General features: G+C 41.5%; 1 protein-coding gene across 1 annotated transcript in view; it reads left to right on the forward strand.

The window, feature by feature from the left end:
* The window catches only part of LOC127627899 (polypeptide N-acetylgalactosaminyltransferase 9-like), a 165415-nt gene that overhangs the window by 87199 nt on the left and 58088 nt on the right, over window positions 1–20128 (forward strand). Inside the window, exon 5 of the mRNA XM_052104509.1 lies at window positions 19646–19843. Within this exon, the coding sequence (XP_051960469.1) occupies window positions 19646–19843 (198 nt within the window). The remainder of the gene's footprint in view (window positions 1–19645; window positions 19844–20128) is intronic.

Below are 20128 nucleotides of genomic sequence, written 5' to 3' on the forward strand. Positions count from 1 at the left end.
AAATGTGTATTTAGCAAGGAACAACTTGGGGTTGAATGTATTGCTCAAGGGCACAAAGTTAATACATCAAAGACCACGCCTTGCAGGTTTTGAACCTACAATCTAATAATTATCAGACCACATTTTTAACCATTAGACTACACCATCAAAAGTGGCTTTAAATTATTTTGTAAATACTTTTTTAAACATATATTAACTAAACTCTGCCAAAACCATTAAACCGATTGTTTCCAAAATGGCTGTCCAGCTGTAAATGTCTGGTAAGTAAAACATATTTTCATAGAATGTGTCTTAGAAACCAAATGGAAGTGATCTAATAGAACATTTCAAATAAGTTTATATTGGCATGTTGTAAAACCCCTCACAAGTAGGACAGGAAAGTAGGACAGGAAACAAGTCTTCACTGCAAGGTAAGCCTTTAATGCCCATTGTCTTTTCAATACTTTACAATATTACACAATATAACGGAATCCCCACCCGGGAGATTATCTTGAAGAGTGCCCCTGCAACACTACGTGCGGAGATGTTGCTCAGAGGCACTGCTTCCGGATATCGCGTCGCGTAATCCACTAGGACTAACACGAAGCGATGCCCGCGTGCTGTCCGTTCTAATGGCCCAACGAGGTCCATCCCAATTCTTTCAAAGGGGACCTCGATCAATGGTAGAGGGTGCAATGGCGCTTTTGGGGTGGCCAGAGGGTTTACCAGCTGACATTCACGGCACGCCGCACATCACCTGCTTACGTCACCGCCAATGCCCGGCCAATAGAAACGGGCTATTAGACGGAGAAGTGTTTTTCGTTCCCCTAGGTGACCGGCCATAGGATTATAGAGAGCCGCCTGGAAAATCATTTCCCGGCGGTTCCGTGGAATCAACAATTGGGTCACTTCCTCTTTTGTTTGAGCGTCCTGCGTCACTCTATATAGCCGATCTTTAATCATGGCAAAATATGGGTATGAAATAGCGATGCCCGGCCGAAGCTTTTGACCATCAATTACTCTCACTTGGTCAAGAGAATGTTTAAGGGTTTTGTCCCGAGGGAAGTCCCCTTCAGGGAATTCCCTGAGAGGAGGGGTGGCCACCTCGCCCCTTCCCTCGTCATTCAGAGCAGCCGAGGATGGCCCTGGCTCCGCCTCCCCTGTCAGAGCATCGCACACCACACACCTCTTTATGCAGGACCCATCCACGCAAATACCCTCTAAAATATCTTTAAAACTCGTCCCGGAGCCGTTGAGCGAACGCGAACGGCCGATCGGACATTTCTAATTTCATGCCCCGGAAGAGAATCGCCAGCTCTTCCGGGGCATGAAATTAGAAATGTCCGATCGCCCGTTGCAGAATAGACCTCTTCAGATCGGTGTAGGCAACCGAGGTTCGTCGCCGGCAGCTGCTGTGCCGCAAGTTCAGCTTCACTGGACAGGAGGGGAATTAGGCGGGCTGCCCACAGTTCGCGGGGCCAGCCCCAGATTTCTGCTGAGCGCTCGAACAAATCGAGGAAGGCCTCAGGATCATCTGCTGCCCCCATCTTCTGTAGCATGGGCCTTCGAAAATTTTGAATGATTTCGAAAAACCGGCGATCTTGGTCCTGCCGGAGCTCAAGCAGGGATTGCTGGTGGCCTTGATGCAGCATCGCAAGGGACTGGAGGACTTCTGCCAGCTGGGAGGACTCTATGGGGCGACCACTTTCCATGCTTGGAATGTTATTTCCTTTAAATTTCCCGGGTTTCGGCACCAGTGTAAAACCCCTCACAGGAAGTAGGACAGGAAACAAGTCTTCACTGCAAGGTAAGCCTTTAATGCCCGTTGTCTTTTCAATACTTTACAATATTACACAATATAACACAAGCGCACTGGGTTAGCTTGTCATCTCCTTCTCCATGGAGGCCCTCTGGCTGCCCTTTTATGCAGCTCTCCCAGTGCTCACTGAAATTAGAGACAGGTGTTAGACATAATTTAGCTCAGGTGTAAGCGCCCTTACCGCTTTTCTCTCCCGGACAGGCGCTTGACCACGCCCCCGCTGTCACACATGTATATCATCTGTATGTGACAAATTAAGAAATGCAAGTGTGAGATATTGTTAAAATGTGTATTAAGTACTTTACTGTATGTTTGTGCCCTTTTGGAAGATTTGTCATAATAATGCAATCGAGCCAGTAAGCACTGAACTAGAGACCTGTGCAGTTTTGTAGTGCAGTGACTTTCTTGAACTGCCTTACATAATTGTTGATTCACCTTTTACCACACTAATCTACTGGAACATGATGAAGAACTCCATCTGGAAAATTTGAAGTTATTAGAGGTAATGAAGTGTGAGGGATAAGCTTTTCTGAACTCAGTCAAATGGAAGTTGCTACAACCTTTAGTAGTTGCAAAATGAGATAAAAGCTCACAGTGTGAAGTTCACTCCCCAGGACTCCATTTAAGAACCTGTGATACCCAACTGTTTGTTTAAGCATCCCGACAGCCCAACATGGCAACAACATTGGCTCAACATTGGTTTTCAGTGGCTTCAGTTGTTGTTTATTCCAGCATTATTTAGAAGCAGAACTCTCTGTTTTATATGCACTGGCGGCCAGAAGTTATAAGGAATAATGTACAGATTTTGCTGTTTCAGAAGGAAATTGTAAATTACGTCACCAAAGTGGCATTCAACTAGAGCCCGAAGCCATTTGTTTTGAGAATAATGGCTGGCTGATGAAGTTATTGGCTGGCTAGCCGGCTCAGCCAAAACCTAAATGGCTGCTGCAGCCGCCAAACTTTTCATAGCTGCAAATGGCTGAAGCTGCCACTTCATGTCTACAGATGTCTATGTTCAGTGGTGGACAGTAACGAAGTAAATGTAATTCGTTACTGTACTTAAGTAGCTTTTTTGTGTATCTGTACTTTACTGAAGTATTTAAATTTGGGGAGACTTTTACTTTAACTCCACTACATTTCAAAGTCAAATATCTTACTTTTTACTCTACTACATTTTCAAAATCAGTCGTTCCTTTTTATTTATGAGTGGATAAAAATGTAACTGGTCAAACGAGCCACCAATCACAGTACAGCGCCAGCTTTGTTTTGAACTTGCCTTGGCGGCATCTACTAAGCGCTGAACCAGGGTGCGTTTCCCAAAAGCATCGTTAGCCAACTATGGTAGCAAGTTCCGTCGTTATCATCATAGTTCAACGAGTCGGTGTTTCCCGAAACCATCGTTCCAACAAACATTCGCAAACAGCATCGCAGAGTTGTGTGGTTGGAACGACAGCTCTCGACCTGTGGTTAGAAGCAGAGTTTCTTGTTATTATAACATGTGGGCTTAATAAATTATTATCTTGAGCCAAATAAGCAAGATGACATTCAGTACAATCAGTATCTTTTATTTAGAAGACATACAAATGTCCTTTATGTCTTTTAGTTTGTCAATAGATTTAAAGCACCGTTTTTGAAGAGTGCGCATGTGTGAACGTGCTCTAGTGCGTAAGAACGAGCCTATGATTGAATCTGGAAATAAAGCAAATAACTGAGAAAAATATGAGAGAGTCCTCAGATGACATGTCTGTAATTTATAGCAAAACATCTAGCATTAATTCGATCATTAATTCGAACAGATTCATTAAAAGTAGTTTTTAATCCACCACATGTGTGACATCATTAACCAACGTGGTTGAACAACCAATTTGCGACAATACGGTTTTGGGAAACAGTCGTGACTAGCAAGTTGATTTCTTCAACAGTGCATCGTACTACGGTAGTGGAGCAGCAAGTTACGTTGTTGTATGGGAAACGCACCCCAGAGCCGTTAAATATGAGAGTTGCGAACATAGACGGTTGCGACAGTGATCTCGCCGCCGCGCGGTCACGTGATTCGTGTAGCTCTCAATAGTTCCAAACAAATTGCGTTGCCAATGATTTTAAGCGGGGCAGAGAGCAGCAGCTATTATTGCAGCAATTATCTGTAAATATTGACGCATAATGTACATTGCTTATTATGTTGACACTAAAATGACTCATATAATAGCATTGTTTTTCTGGAGAGTAGCAGAAACACTGCATTAATACGTTTTTGTGTTTAATTTTGGAGGGAAATTGGCTGCTCCCATAACATAGAATATATATATATATTCTATGTATGTGTGTGTGTGTGTGTGTGTGTGTGTGTGTATATATATATTTATATTTAATGGCATTGTGCAGGTTTATGTGAATGTATCATAACATTAGGATGTTAATAATTATGACCATAGACGCTCGAGAAAAATATATACAGTAAATACTGTAAATGTATTATACCTTCTGGGAACAGTCACCTTCCCTCCAAAATTAAACACACAAAAAATGTATTCAATTCAAATATATATATATATATATATACATATACATACACACATCTGACTAATTAATGTCATATAATTAATAGATTGGTGTGCCAATAGTGACATTAGTCTTCATGTAGACTGAGTTAAGCAAGAGTCTTGTGACAAATTATAATAGGACATTATGGCCATAAAAAATCATAGTACTTGGATACTTAAGTACATTTGAAGGCAAATACTTTTGTACTTTTACTCAAGTGAATTTTTAAAGGCAGCACGTCTAATTTACTTAAGTAATATTTTACCTTGAGTATCTTTACTTTAACTCAAGTACATGGTATGTGTACTTCGTCCACCACTGTCTATGTTATACTGATTTACTAGATCTCAATATTTCCAAGCAATGCATGGCTTACACTATATTTCTACAAAATGCAATACAATGTAATAAAGAAAACACCAGATTTTATTTTCACAACGTATGTACATATTTATTTTGTAGTCTGTATGCTACTAAACATTTTCAAATAGCCTACAATGTGTTGTGTTTAGGCTAAATGTATGTAGGCTAAGTTGTATACAATAACTTGGCATTATCATGGATGAAGCTTATCATATTACACCTTGATTAAGAATGCAAACTTTTGTTGAATTTTATGAGAAATCTACAGACGCAAACAGACGAAGTGTAGTAAAATAAAGACCTAAATGTGTATTTCTGACTTTTTTCACCACAAGTCTGAAAGAAGACATGTTATTGAAGACAAATATCCAAAAATCTCAAAATTGACCAGTAAAAAAAAAACTATGTTTTTGCCTGCCGTGTCTCGCCTTAATATAAACACACACCGTTATCAGTAGCCTATTATTTTGGACAAAGTTTTGCACATTTCACTTCAATGTACACTGAAGCATGCGTCGTGAATTAGCAATGTGGAAACGGTGGTTTGTTACTGCAGTAATATCACGTTCAGTGCTATACATCTCTCCGTTCCAGAATATTTGGTTCATAACATCAATCTTTGATTCAGGTGTTTGTGCAACCGTGCCCTGAAGATTTAACAAAAGTCTGGGTAGGCCTAAGTTAAGAAAAAAGTAAGTAGGAATTAGGAAAGTATGTGAGAAGTGAGATCAAAATTACCTTGCTTGCTTCTTTCCGCCATTTCACCTCAGTGCGAGAAAAAAATGCATCGCTTCTTCTGTACGGAAAACGAGCAATTTTAATTGGTCGTCAATTCACTGTGAGTCTGTGTATCGTAGCAACGAGCACAAGACTGTGCTGTTATGAATCCAGTGGGAAAATAGATCTTGTGTATTGTTTATATATTCCGTGTGTGTATGTCTCTATGTGATAGAATTATTATTTGATGCAAATAATTCTAGCCGGCTCAGCCAAACTTTATCAGATGGCGGCTCAATTTGGCTTACGAAATTATTGGCTGGCGGCGGCTGAAATTCTAAATGGCGCAAATGGCGGCGCCTGGCGGCGGCTTCGGGGTCTACATTCAACTGATCACAAAGTATGGTCAGGACAATATTGATGTAAAAACAGCACCATCACTATTTGAAAAAAGTCATTTTTTATCAAAACTACATTTACATTTACATTACATTTATGCATTTGGCAGACGTTTTTATCCAATGCGACTTACAGTGCACTTATTACAGGGACAATCCCCCCGGAGCAACCTGGAGTTAAGTGCCTTGGTCAAAGACACAATGGTGGTGACTGTAGGGATCGATCAGGCCCCATTTCCAACAGCCATCACTCCAACACCTTATCCTTGAGTAATCATGCTAAACTGTTAATTTGGTTCTAGAAAATCACTTGCCATTATATCAAACACTGTTGAAAGCTAGTTGGTTCGTTAAATGAAGCTTACCATTGTATTTGTGTTTGTTTTTGAGTTGCCACATTATGCAATTGACTGGCATGTCTTAAGGTCAATATTAGGTCAAAAATGGCAAAAAGAAACAGCTTTCTCTAGAAACTCATCAGTCAATCATTGTTTTAAGGAATGAAGGCAATTCAGTGCTTGAAATTGCCAATAAATTTCATATTTCATATAAAGGTGTACACCTACAGTCTTCAAAGACAAAGGACAACTGGCTATAATAAGGACAGAAAGAGACGTTGAAGGCCAGGTGTACAACTAAACAAGAGGATAAGTTCATCATAGTCTCTAGTTTGAGAAATAGACACCACACATGTCCTCAGCTGACAGCGTCATTTAATTCTACCTGCTCAACACCAGTTTCATGTACAACAGTAAAGAGAAGACTCAGGGGTGTAGGCCTTAGGGAAAGAATTGCAAAGAAAAAGCCACTTTTGAAACAGAAAATCAGAAAGAAAAGGTTAGAGTGGGAAAAGAAACAGACATTGGAGAACAGATAACTGGAAAAGAGTGTTATGGATCTTAACCCCATTGAGCTTTTGTGGGATCAGCTAGACTGTAAGGTGCATGAGAATTGCCTGACAAGACAGCCACATCTATGGCAAATGCTGCAGGAAGTGTGGGGTGAAATGTTACCTGAGTATCTGGACAAACTGACAGCTGGAATGCCAAGGATCTGCAAAACTGTCAATGCTGCATGTGGATTTTTTTTATGAGAACTCTTTGAAGTAGCTGTTAATGTCCTGAGTATACATTTTGATCAGTTGTATCCCACTTTGGTGTATAAAAGTACCAATTTATTTACATAAGGGCAAAATCTGTACATTATTCCAAACTTTTGGCCGCAAGTGTATATTTGTGTTCACCAAATGTATTTGTTAATTTTGAAGCTGAAGGGTTGTTGGCAGCTCAGAGAATAAGTACTCCACAATATTAATGGGCACACTGGCAGTTCTAAACCTGGTATGGAAAGCTTAGCACTGCCACTTTGCCTCGAGTAGAGCACTTAAAATGTGTGTTAGTGTTTCCCTGGAATGACTTCCACTGGGACCTGACCACCCTCTCTCTTTCTGTGTTTGAGATAGGAGTTCGACAGATACGATATACCCTGAGGTAAATTATGTTCTGCTGAATTTGAAAGCCTAAATTTATCATCACACCATCTTCATTCTTAATTTAGCCCTTGTCTAGTGCACCTCTAATTTGTCTCTAATTATTAGTATTTTTTATTTTATTTTTCCTGATTGTGGCTGTGGCCTGTTTTAGATTATACTAAAAAAACAAAGTTGTGTTTATCCACCATCCATCCATCCATCGTCAACCGCTTATCCTGTGTACAGGGTCGCGGGGGTGTTTATCCACATTTAATCTATTTATTTAGAAACCAGACATAATCTGTATCTAGTGAGATGTAATTAGAATATACCTCAGCACTAAAGTTAAAGGGTTAGTTCACCCAAAAATGAAAATGATTTAGTCATTTACTCACCCTCATGCCATCCCAGATGTGTATGACTATCTTTCTTCTGCTGAACACAAATAATTAAACCTCTGGAGTCATATGGATTAGGTTTGTGCTTACTCTATCTGCTTTTTGGAGCTTCAAAGGCCAGATCACCATTAATTTGCATTGTATGGACCTAAAGAGCTGAGATATTCTTCTAAAAATCTTAATTTGTGTTCTGCAGAAGAAAGTAAGTCATACACTTCTGTGATGGCATGAAGGTGAGTAAATTATGAGATAATTTTAATTTTTAGGTGAACAAACCCTTAAACTGATTAATTGTATTGTTGAAAAATTTATTATAATAATTGCAAATTAATTATATTTGGTGAATTATTTATCAATGTGTTTGTTGTTAAATTATTGTATGGGGTAACATTGAAAGTGTCAGTCTTCAATTGTAATTAATGATGTATGGTAAGGCAAGCATCAATAGTTTTATTGCTGGCCATTAGCCTAGTAGATATTAAACTTGGGTGTATAACTCATCCAGAAACTTTTGTTTTATGGACATTGTTGACACCTCAAATTGTATTAGACTTTTTGAGGAGAGGTATGCTATTGCTTTTCTAAGCAGTACTGGGTGCAAAAATCCTGTTGACTTACATTGGAGTGACCCAAGCCATATCTAGGGACCAGATTATAATAGAGACTTTGGGTGGGCTCTTTTAACTTGGGCTTGTAGCAACCACCCATGACAGCCACTTTGCAATGCCCTAGCAACATCCCAGAACACCCTGGCATTTCCACACTACACCTTAGCATAGCGATGCACGTTTTGCACATGCAAGTCTAATTGCTGTTTACTATCTTAAGAGGGCAGATGTATTTTTAGACTGGTATTGCAAAGTGAGCAGCCAGACAGTGTGTGTATGTCTGTTTGATGGTTTGCTCTCACAAACATTTTGTAAGCATTATAAAAAAAAGTCAAACATTTAACAGGATGAGGCTGACATAGCTTCACCATGACAGTCTGCAACGTCCAAAGACGATAAATCTTTCCCAGCTTCTAAGCCGCTCAACATATCCATAATGTGCTTAAAAACAGCATGTAAAAAATGTAATCCTCCATACTACTGCACAAAAAAAGCTTCAGGGAACATTTTGCTTTAGCCTAGAAAAGCTACCCGTATTCTGGGTGCACTGAGCAGACACTAGCAGTTCATGGGGTTTTCATGGGGAATGAGGCAAGATTCCATTTTCTGATAGGGGGACATGTGAGAAAGTTACCTAATTCTAGATATGTCACACAGAAGTTTAATAAGTTGTGGAGAATGGAGGGGTAATCTCTAAGGACTGGGTTCCTGTCCGAGCTATCTATAAAGGGTGATAAGACAGGGAAGATAGCAGAACTAACCTCCATAAGATGACACGTCAAGTCAAGCACTGTGAGGGATCTGTTTACTCAGCAAATTGTCTGCGACTGTTGTTTTAACTTAAGACTATATATAGGGTTATATTCACACAGTCATTGGGATTAACACCCATACTGTATATACAAGCAGGTTTGCCTCTCAAATTGTCCTGTCCATATAAGAGTAGAGAGGAGAGGATTGAATAATGTCTGTATAAGCAGGCAAACAAACCCAGGTAATCCCTGTAACCATTGTAAATTCATATTGCATCTTATGTATTTTATTTTTATTATAAATTACATCGCAAGCTCCCGCAGCTTGCTCTCCATCCACATAATAGATTATTTCATGTCATTTTTAATAATTGGAGGTAGGTTGACAGCTTTAACATTAATGATGGAAAGCAAAGAATAACCCACAATATCAATTATGCAACAGACTAGTAGTTGTCGACTCCAGTTTGTTCTGACAGCAAATACACTGGTGGCCAAAAGTTATATGTAATAATGTACAGATTTTGCTGTTTCGGAAAGGAAATTGGTACTTTAATTCACCAAAGTGACATTCAACTGATCACAAAGTATAGTCAGGACATTGCTGATGTAAAAAAAACAGCACCATTGCTATTTGAAAAAAGTAATTCCCTATCTATCACTCACTCGATGTTGTGTCGATTAAGTGACACTAGGGGTCACTCTTGGGATCCAGAGACACTTGTGATCTTTGATAAAAGGCCAATGGGAATTGGCGAATGGTATTTTGCATGCCACTCCCCCGAACATACAGGTATAAAGGAGCTGGCGTGCTGGCGGGCACGTGATGAGCTTTCAAGCGCAGCATCGGAGAGCGGGCTTGTCCAGATGGATAAGGAAGCGTCGGCTGGGCTGCCCCCCCCTCGGGTACGGTTGCCCAGTCTCAGGCTGATGCCAAAATGATGGGCATGCTTTCCCGGGCGGCCACGAGCGTCGGGCTAGAGTGGAACCCTCCGCTCTCCCCTGAACCCTCGCGGCTCGATGATTGGTTCCCGTGGCACCACTCACAGCCACGCAACGCCACGCCCCAGTTCCTTTCTTCTGGGAAGTGCACAGGGAGCTGACAATGTCGTGGGAGGCACCTTTTACTGCCTAGTCTCGATCTTTCAGCTCCCCCGCCCTCACTACCCTCGATGGTGGGGCGGCCAAGGGCTACTCGGCGATGCCCCCGTTTCCCAGGCTGGCCTATTCGGCGACACCGTTGAAGCAGTAGACGGAGGCCATTCAACACATCCTGCACTGGCATGGCTCAAGATCCCGCACCCCGTCTGCTCGTCGCCAAGGGTGTTCTCCTGCGGAGACTGCACTAGCTCCGCCCCTGCAAGAAGTAGATGCCCCCTGTCTCACGGCCGGATGCTAAGAAGAATACCTCAAAGCACTCCTGAGACGGGCAACACAGGGACGAGGAGACCTGCTGTTCCCCGGTGGAGGGCCAGGAGAAGAATCTTTTGTTTCATTCTCATTTAATTTCGCTGCACTCTCAAGTAGCTGCGGTACCCAAAAATTCAACAAAAGAATAGTTTTCTCATTCCCTGGGTGACATACTCTGTGCACGGCCATCATTACGACCACCATCCACCATTCCATTTTGGCAGGTTAGGCGCTCCAGCAGTGGCCCCCTGTGTCGAATTGGGAGTACGGGGCGACCTCGCCAGGTGGTAGGGGTATAGATGGATCGCAACCGCCCTATCCACCTGGGGAATCGCCTCGTACCCATGGCGCGCTCCGCCGTCGAGGGTGGCAAGGGCGGACGAGCCTGTGGCGATGTGACGAGTGGAGAGGGGTGCTCTCCACGAAGATGTCAGCTCGTCATGCACTTCCGGGAAAAACGGGACCGGGGGGGGGGTGAGGCTGTGAGCGGCTCCCAGACCCCAGGAACCAGTCGTCCAGCCATGATGGTTGTGGGGAGGATGGAGGGTTCCAATCCAAGCCCACGCTGTCGGCTGCCCGGGAAAGCATGTCGGTCATCTGTGCGTCAGCCTCAGCCTGGGCGTGCAGGCCCAAAAGCGGCAGCCCAGGGGAGTCCTCAGCATCAGATAACCTGCCCTCCGATGCCGCGGCGAGCTCATCTGCTTCCATCGCAAGAGGGTCGGCAGACTGGCTGTGAGGCGAGTCACCACTGCCTCGAGCACGGACGGGAATCAACGAGCGTGTCGGGGTGCAGGTGGTCCGAGGGGGCGTACCCGGCGGAGCTGCACCCACTGCCATCCCCAAATCGCCTCCATCGCCAGCCGCATCGTCCTCAATCCCGTGGGAAGAAGGAGCGACACGGGGGCGGCTGGAGTGGCTTGCTCACGGTTGTAAGCAAGCCGCGACCGCAACGTTGTCATGGTCATGTTCTCGCAGTGAGAACATGAACCATCCACAAACGCAGCCTTGGTGTGATCGCTACCCAGACACACGAGACAGCGCCTGTGGCCGCCGGAAGCGGAGAGCACTCTACCGCATCCAGAAACAACACAGGGGCGGAAGGGCATCTTTATAAAGACGCGTCCTTAAAAGGACATTCAACGCCGCTGTGTTTTGCTCTTTTAGAGGAAATTACTCTTTTAAATAAAATCACTCTTTTAGGGAAAAAACTCGTGAGAGTTTTTAAATCTGTACTGTCGATGCGCCCAGGGGCAGGAATGCACAGCCGTGCAAACAGGAGAAAGCCGCTGTTGTGCGCCGTAGAATCCAACAGCATGCAGCAGAGGGATAACAGGAACTCGGTGTGTACATGCAGCAGTTGCAGACACGACCATCGGCTCCGAAGAAATTTTCTGAATGAACTCCCGTATTTGCGCCGCTTAAATACCCGTATGTCCGGGGGCGGGACATGCAAATACTGGTTGCTAACTCTCATTGGCCTTTTTTCATAGTCCAGAGGTGAATATCGGCACTCAAGAGAGACCCCTAGTGTCGCTTCTCTGACACAACGTGGAGAGAGCGACAGAAGGGGAACTGGAATACATGTGACAGACTGTAGTCGAGCATTGGCCAAATGGAGAAGTTAATGTTGCTGTAAGTATATTTACTATTCTATTTGATTTGTCTCTGCCCACATGGTTATAAACAATGTTTTTAAAACCATGTCAGAAAACCTGGGTATTCAATAGGAGTTTGAGTCATGCATTGATAATGATTCATCTTGTTTAAAATGCATTAAGCACTGTTGCAATTAAAATGCAAATGCTTTTCCCTCCAGTAGTCTTTTGCCTGTCATACATATTTGTGATCAGATCTTCAAAAGCTATGCTCAGTTGTGCCACCAGAAATGTTAGGGCATCCAGCAATTGGAACATCAAGTAGTGTATTACTAACAAAACTGCACTTGGCAATCTACAGTGATAAAATGAAAGATTCCTTCAAGGACTCTTTTCTTTGTAATAGATACAGAAACAACTCCTATTTATAATTAGTTTTTACATGTCTGTTATTTTCGCCTGTTCAAATGCTGGAGAGATATGAGTGAATCCTATGAGGCCGCATCCTGTTTGTAATGAAGTATCTCATCACTGTTGCCCTTCTGCACACCATGTTGTTGTGTACCAATGAGAGTTCCTTTGTAATTACCGCTACCAATTACTGGCAGCTGCGCTAGTATAAGGTTTTAAAAACTGGACATTGAGCTCATGTGAGGGAATGTAGCATGAAACCTGGTGGATTGAGAGACTGTGTTTGACTGTCTATTTTCTGTATGTTGTTCTTTTTTTCTGCTTCTTCCACACAGCCTTCCGTGGCACTCTATACAGTCTGTTTTGTTTTGAGCTTTATGTAGATCTTGTAGTGTGAGTCATGGTTCTCTGAAACCTTAAACTTATTTTCATCACTTTGTTTGTGATCAGCTGAAGTAATTAGAGTGTTGGCCAAAACATTTTCTTTCACGTCCCTAGTTTGACAGGTATATATGCTTGATTTGAGTCTGTGGGTATAAAATATGAGAATTTAGCAATAACATTGGATATTAAAATCAAGGAAGTGCTCATAAAAAATCAGAATACATAGTATTATTTTTTTATTTATTTAATAAAAAGGATGCTGTTTATTTGTTCAGTCATATTAATAATCACTCTTTGTGAATTTGTTTTGTAGTTACATACGTTTCAACAATAGCATATATATTGCATAGCTACTTGTAGGGTTTCAAATAATTTATTTAGTTTTCAGTAATTTTTTACATAGCTAAATAATTTCTTTATTTCACTATACAGTGTGTGTGTATATATATATACATATATATATTTTAATACAAATTTTAATAAAATGAATTACATCGCATATACAAATATTTGCTGAGAAAGCCCATTATATAACAATAATTCAATATATAATGATTATACATATTTATATCAATATATAATTATACATATTTATCTTTAAATATAAAAAAAAATATATATATATAATAAAAAATATTCAGATAATTAAAATGCATTACATTCTTGTAGCAGAAGAGTTAATCATTGATAAGACAATACTGTGGCAGCGGGGGCGTGGTCAAGCGCCCGTCCGGGAGAGAGAAGCGGTAAGGGCGCTCACACCTGGGCCAAATTATGACTAACACCTGTCTCTAATTTCAGTAGAGTGAGGAGAGCGGTTAAAAGGCCAACAGCCGGAGAGCAGAGACAGAGGGGAACAGAGCAAGCCAACTGAGTGCGCTTGTGTGTGTGTGTGTGTATATATAAAGTGGTTGTCAGACAGACGAATAAAAATTCCTTACCTTACGTTGTATCCTCCGTTTCTTGTCCTCCTTCCTGTGAGGGTGTCACAAATACAAAAAGTGGCTTTAGAATACAATGTATTGTTTACTACATATTATTGAACATAAGCCAATCATTGGCATACAGTTCACAGAATTTCATTTCACAAGTGAATTTGTCAAGCAGTTGGAGATTTATTATGAGGGCTTGTTTAAGGACCCGTAAATGTACCCCCAATTTTTTTTTATAAATGCTTACAAAACTTTTACATCAAGAGACAAGAGGTATATTAAAACAAACAACAACAAAAAGGAAAATAAATAAACAGATTAATAAAAATATCAAATCGTTTACATATTTCAATACACTTTACAGCGTAAAATGTTTAGGTCACTGTGTCAAGTTAAATATAGTTTAATACTCAATCTTTAAACACATTTTGAGATCACTTAGTCCGCATTTGCGCTCCTTCAAGTGTTCTGAACACAAGAACGTTATGTTTGTGTTGTGTGTCTGCTGAAGATTGTTTTCTTCACTGTATAAAATGTGCATTGCTCATAAAGCTGAAGTTTCACTTACTGCCCTCTGGAGTAAACAGGTGGTACTACAAGCTTGCATTTCTCAGGACTCTTCCTTATTATGGTCTGGGGAAGTGCGATTAAATGCATACATTTTTTTAACGCTTTATTTTTTGGAAAATGAATTGCACTGAATTAACGCATTAAATTGACAGCCATAATATATATATATATATATATACTGCTTGTCTGGCACCAACAATCATGGCCACGGTCACTGAGATCAAATTTTTTTCCCCATTCTGATTGTTGATGTGAAAATTAACTGAAGCTCTTGACCCATATCTGCATGATTTTTTTTTTTTTTTTTTTTTTTTGTATTGCACTGCTGCCACATGATTGGCTGATTAGGTAATTGCATGAATAAGTAGGTGTACAGTTGTTCCTAATGATTCTGAGTAAACTTTAGAGACTGTTGTGCGTGAAAATTCCAGGTGATCAGAAGGTACAGAAATATTCAAACCTGCCCGTTTGGCACCAAAAAAATCCTCCATGCAATTATCTAATCAGCCAATTGTGTGGCAGAAGTGCAGTGCATAAAATCATGCATATACAGGTCAGGAGCTTTACTTAATATTCACATCAACCATTAGAATGGGAAAACAATTTGATTTCAGTGATTTGGACCATGGCATGATTTTTGGTGACAGATGGGCTGGTTAGAGTATTTCTGTAACTGCTGATCTCCTGGGATTTTCACACACAACAGTCTCTAGTATTTACTCCAGATGGTGCCAAAAACAAAAAAACATTCAGTGAGCGGCAGTTCTGCAGATGGAAATGCCTTGTTGATGAGAGAGGTCAATTGAGAATGGCTTGACTGGTTCTCCAGAAAGTCTCCAGTAACTCATATAACCATTCTTTACAATTGTGGTGAGAGGAATAGCCTCTCAGAATGCTATTCTGAGATGCTGGTTGGTGCTGTTTTGGTGGCACGAGGGGGACCTACACAATATTAGGCAGGTAGTTTTAATGCTGCGTCTGATCGGTGTATATACAGTAAGTACTGGTAAATTTACATTTATGCATTTGGCAGATGCTTTTATCAAAAGTGTGACAAAGTGTGTCACTTTGGATAAAAGCCTCTGCCAAATGCATAAATGTACATTTACCAGTACCTATATACACCGATCAGACGCATCATTAAATCAACCTGCCTAATATTGTGTAGGTCCCCCTCGTGCTGCCAAAACAGCACCAACCAGCATCTTACAGAGCACTTATTACAGGGACAATTTTCCTGGAGCATATATATATATATATATATATATATATATATATATATATATATATATATATATATATATATGCATATGTTGAAACTTGTACACCTCCTGGTTTATATAGCCCAGAGCATGTAACTAGTCCAGGCTATGATGCCAGCGGCCCAAGGGAAGATAAATAGGTAGATTTGCCAGAGGGATGGTTTCTCTTGCATGTTTAGCATATCAGTACACCCCCCAACCCACTTGTCCTTCTCATACTAAGTCAGGACCAGGCTTACACAGAAGTTTGGGCATTTATTTGTATGGATAGAACTTTACAAACACATCATTGGTTTTCTAATATCAAATAATTGACCTTTTTCCCCTAATATTTGTTTTTGAAATTTTTTTCTTTTTATAGAGTGCTTTAGTGATTTTCACTTTTAAAGCAGCCTCAAGTTGAACCCAACCAACCAGCTCTGAGATGAATCACTGGATTACAAAGATTTATTTGAAGTGAAAAAGGATATGAAAATCAGAAATAAGACAAAGAACTTTGTAATATTCTTTTAAGTGAAAGTGAAGTGCTCAACTCATGAAGATATGCAAACAACATAATAAAATCAAACATAACCATGCCATTTAAAACTTGATTTATAACCATCCTTTTAACTATAAAACAATGTATTTTAAGTTGTTTTGAAACTATTTAGATATGCAAATCGTCTCGGTTACTATCGTAACCTCCGTTCCCTGATGGAGGGAACGAGACGTTGTTTTGATGAAGTGACACTAAGGGGTCTCTCGAGAGTCACGGTTACCTCTTATAAAGGCCAATGAGAGTGGATGCATACAATGAAGTATGCATCTGTTCAGAAAGATTTTTTTCTTCGGAGCCGAGTGGTTGTGTTTCAGCGAGCTCAGTAAGGTATTGGGTGTTGCCCAGCCTGCCGCTCTGCAGATGTCTGCTAGAGAGGTGCCATTGGCCAGTGCCCATGAGGAGAGTATGCTCTAACCCGCAAGGGGGCGGGCACGGCCTGGTTCTGGTAGGCCAACACAATGGCGTCCACGATCCAGTGGGAAAGCCTCTGTTTGGAGACAGTGTTCCTTTTCTGCTGTCCACCAAAGCAGACAAAGAGCTGCTCAGAGAGTCTAAATCTCTGTGTGCGATCCAAATAGGTGCGCAAAGCATGCACAAGACACAGCAACGCTAAGGCTTGGTCTGCCTCCTCCCGGGGAAGCACTTGCAGGTTCACTTCCTGATCCCTGAACGGGATTTTAGGAACCTTGGGCACGTAGCCCGGTCGGGGTCTCAGGATGACGTGAGAGTCTGCTCGACCAAACTCCAGGCAAGTGTCACTGACAGAGTGCACTTGCAGTTCTCCAACCCTCTTGATGGAAGTGAGTGTGATTAGTAGGGCCATCTTCAAGGAGAGGGCCTTTAGTTCGACTGAATCTAGCGGCTCTAACAGGGCTCCCCTAATGCCCCTAAGAGATCCCATGAGGGGAACAGGCATGGCCTAGGAGGGTTCAGCCTCCAGGCACCTCTAAGGAACCTGATGATCAGGTCATACTTCCCTAAGGACTTACCGTCCACTGCATTGTGGTGAGCCGCTGTGGCAGCTGCATAATCCTTCAAGGTGGAGGGGGATAGCTGCCATTTCTGAGAAGGAAGGACCTTCCTCAGGGGAATTTTCCATGGAGGTGCTGTCGCGAGTAGTGCGAGATCTGAGAGCCAAGTCCAAGTGGGCCAGTGGGGGGCCACAAGAATGACTTATTCCTCGACCTCCCTGACCTTGCACAGGACTTGTGCAATTAGGCTCACTGGTGAAAATGCGTATTTGCACAGCCCCCGGGGCCAGCTGTGTGCCAGCGCGTCTGGGCTGAGTGGGGCTTCTGTCAGAGAGTACCAGAGGGGGCAAACAGATCTACCTGTGCTCTGCCGAACCGAGCCCAAATCAGATAGACCACCTGAGGGTGGAGTCTCCACTCTCCGCTGAGCATTACCTGACATGACAGCGCATCCGCTGTGGTGTTTAGGTTGCTCGGGATATGAGTGGCGTGCAGCCACCTCAGCCGCTGCTGACTCCAAATGAGGAGATGGCGGGTGAGTTGCGACATGTGCCGAGAGCGAATGCCGCCCTGGCAATTTATATATGCTAGTGTCGCGGATCAATGGCAGAAATCTCTGCATGGCAAGAAATACAGCCAGCAACTCTAGGCAGTTGATGTGCCAACCCAGCCGGGGCCCCATCCAGGAGCCAGCAGCTGCATGCCTGTTGGACACGGCACCCCAGCCCAAATGGGAGGCATCCATAGTAACTATGTGTCTTTAAAAACACATTCAACGTCAATGTGTTTACTCTTTTAGAGAAATATATACTCTTTAAGAGGGCTGTCGAAGTGCTCAGGGATGTAGTCTGCACTGCCGTGTAGAAGAAGAGAAAAGCAGCTGAAATTCAGTGTATTTCTATCAGCATATGCTCTTTAGAGGTGAGTGGAACAGCAGTGGGTTTTATTCAGCTCGCTGAAACACAACCGCTCAGCTCTGAAGAAAAAACATGATGAACAGATGCACGTTTCCCTCCTTTTATACCCGTATGTCCTGGGGAGGGGCATACAAATTTTGTTCGCCAATTCTCATTGGCCTTTTCTCAAAGATAAGAGGTAACTGTGGCTCTCAAGTGAGACCCCTAGTGTCACTACATCGACACAACGTTGAGTGAGTGACAGAAGGGGAAATGTAAGCCCTTGACAGTTTTGGGAGCGGACAATTATGTCATTCCCAATTCTTCATAGGAGTAGACAAAATCTATCTTCTGGTTTGGCATTCTGCCAGGCCAGATTTCCAAAGTGCTATCACTATTAGTAGCTGTTGTTATTTGGGTCTGTTGTTTTAATAATTTTTTTATATTTTTGGTTTCTGGAGAAGATCTTGCTTTTTATTTAAGAGACATAGATCAATTGCCTCAAGATACTCCACAATCTAATTCCACTGAAATATCCCCATCCCCTGCAATAAAGACCTCTGGTGTGCTAGATAATACAAATATAGAACTCCTTTAAAACACCTTTTTCTTGTTAATTGGATACTTACATTAAGAAGCCTCTCAGCATGCTATTTTTTTCCCCTTACAGCCCCATTAAAACTCATCTTGTTAATGTGATTGTGCTTTTTGCAAATGACCTTAAAAAGTAGGGGAGAAGGAAGGACAGAAGAGATAAGGGTGCTATGAAGATGTTAAAAGTGGAAATAAAAAGAGAAAATAAAGAAGGTGGGAAGACATTAGACAAAAATGGTATTTGAGGTAGTAAATTTAGGCCACAAAAGGACATTGGAGGCAAAAGTTTTTATTGGTTTCCTTGTTAGTATCATGTTTGTTTCTCCTGAAAATGTCAATATGTGATGATTGCACTGTCAAACTTGATTGTGGTCCTTTTAAACCAACACAAGTTTGATTATGGAATAAAAGCTTATTTCCAAAAATGACAGAATCAATTTTCCACCTGAGATTATTCTTGGAAACTGTCACATGGTATGAGAGTAAACACAAAAGCTGGATGCAGGATGCAGGAATCAAATGTGCAAGTAGTTATTTACAGTGTCAGCTTATTAGAGGCATTTGTACATTACTATCAACAGTGAGAAAAGTGCTATGTACTTTCACAAATTCAAAACGGCTTAAGAAAAAATGCGGCAACAACACCTTGTCAACATGTTTAATTATTCATCGAAGGAAAAAAAAGTATCTAGAATGATATCTCATTAATTATTTGTTTCTAAATAAATTGAATAAATGCCTAAATTTTCTGAATGGTTTCTAAATGTCTTTTGAATGGTTTCATGCTCTCGGCAGTCAATAATTCACACATTGGTGCACACTGTTGTTGTTGTTGTTGTAAATTAACCCATTTTTAATGCAGTCTGGTTTGTATCTCATTTTAGAGAACCTTGCATAGTTTTGTTACATTTTTGTGAGGATTAGGACATGTCATGCAACCTGTCCATGATGGCATTTAGCATAACTCTATTTGTACTGGCAGTAAGAAAGGCTCAATATGGCTAAACTCTTTATCTCTTTATCACTTATTCAGGGCTGAACCTATCCTCACCAGAGTGAAAGAAGATCACACAAGGATAATCCTTCCTGCGATAGATAATATCAAATACAACACCTTTGAGGTGCAGCAATACGCTAATGCAGCTCACGGCTACAACTGGGGCCTCTGGTGCATGTACATCATCCCTCCACAGGATTGGATGGACAAAGGAGATGAGACTGCCCCCATCAGGTAAGGGCAGCCAATGGTCTCCTTCATAATATATGAAGACATTCTCTGAAATATAAATGACCAGGGATATAGGAGATTAATATTTAAAACGTGATAAGGTGGCTTTAGCCTTCTGTATTTTCAGAATTAATGTTTTTATTTACACTGCAAATATATATATACAGTGAGGAAAATAAGTATTTGAACACCCTGCTATTTTGCAAGTTCTACCACTTGGAAATCATGGAGGGGTCTGAAATTGTCATCGTAGGTGCATGTCCACTTTGAGAGACATAATCAAAAAAA

This window comes from Xyrauchen texanus, chromosome 3, assembly GCF_025860055.1.
Source record: "Xyrauchen texanus isolate HMW12.3.18 chromosome 3, RBS_HiC_50CHRs, whole genome shotgun sequence".
In the NCBI taxonomy this organism is placed as follows: domain Eukaryota; kingdom Metazoa; phylum Chordata; class Actinopteri; order Cypriniformes; family Catostomidae; genus Xyrauchen; species Xyrauchen texanus.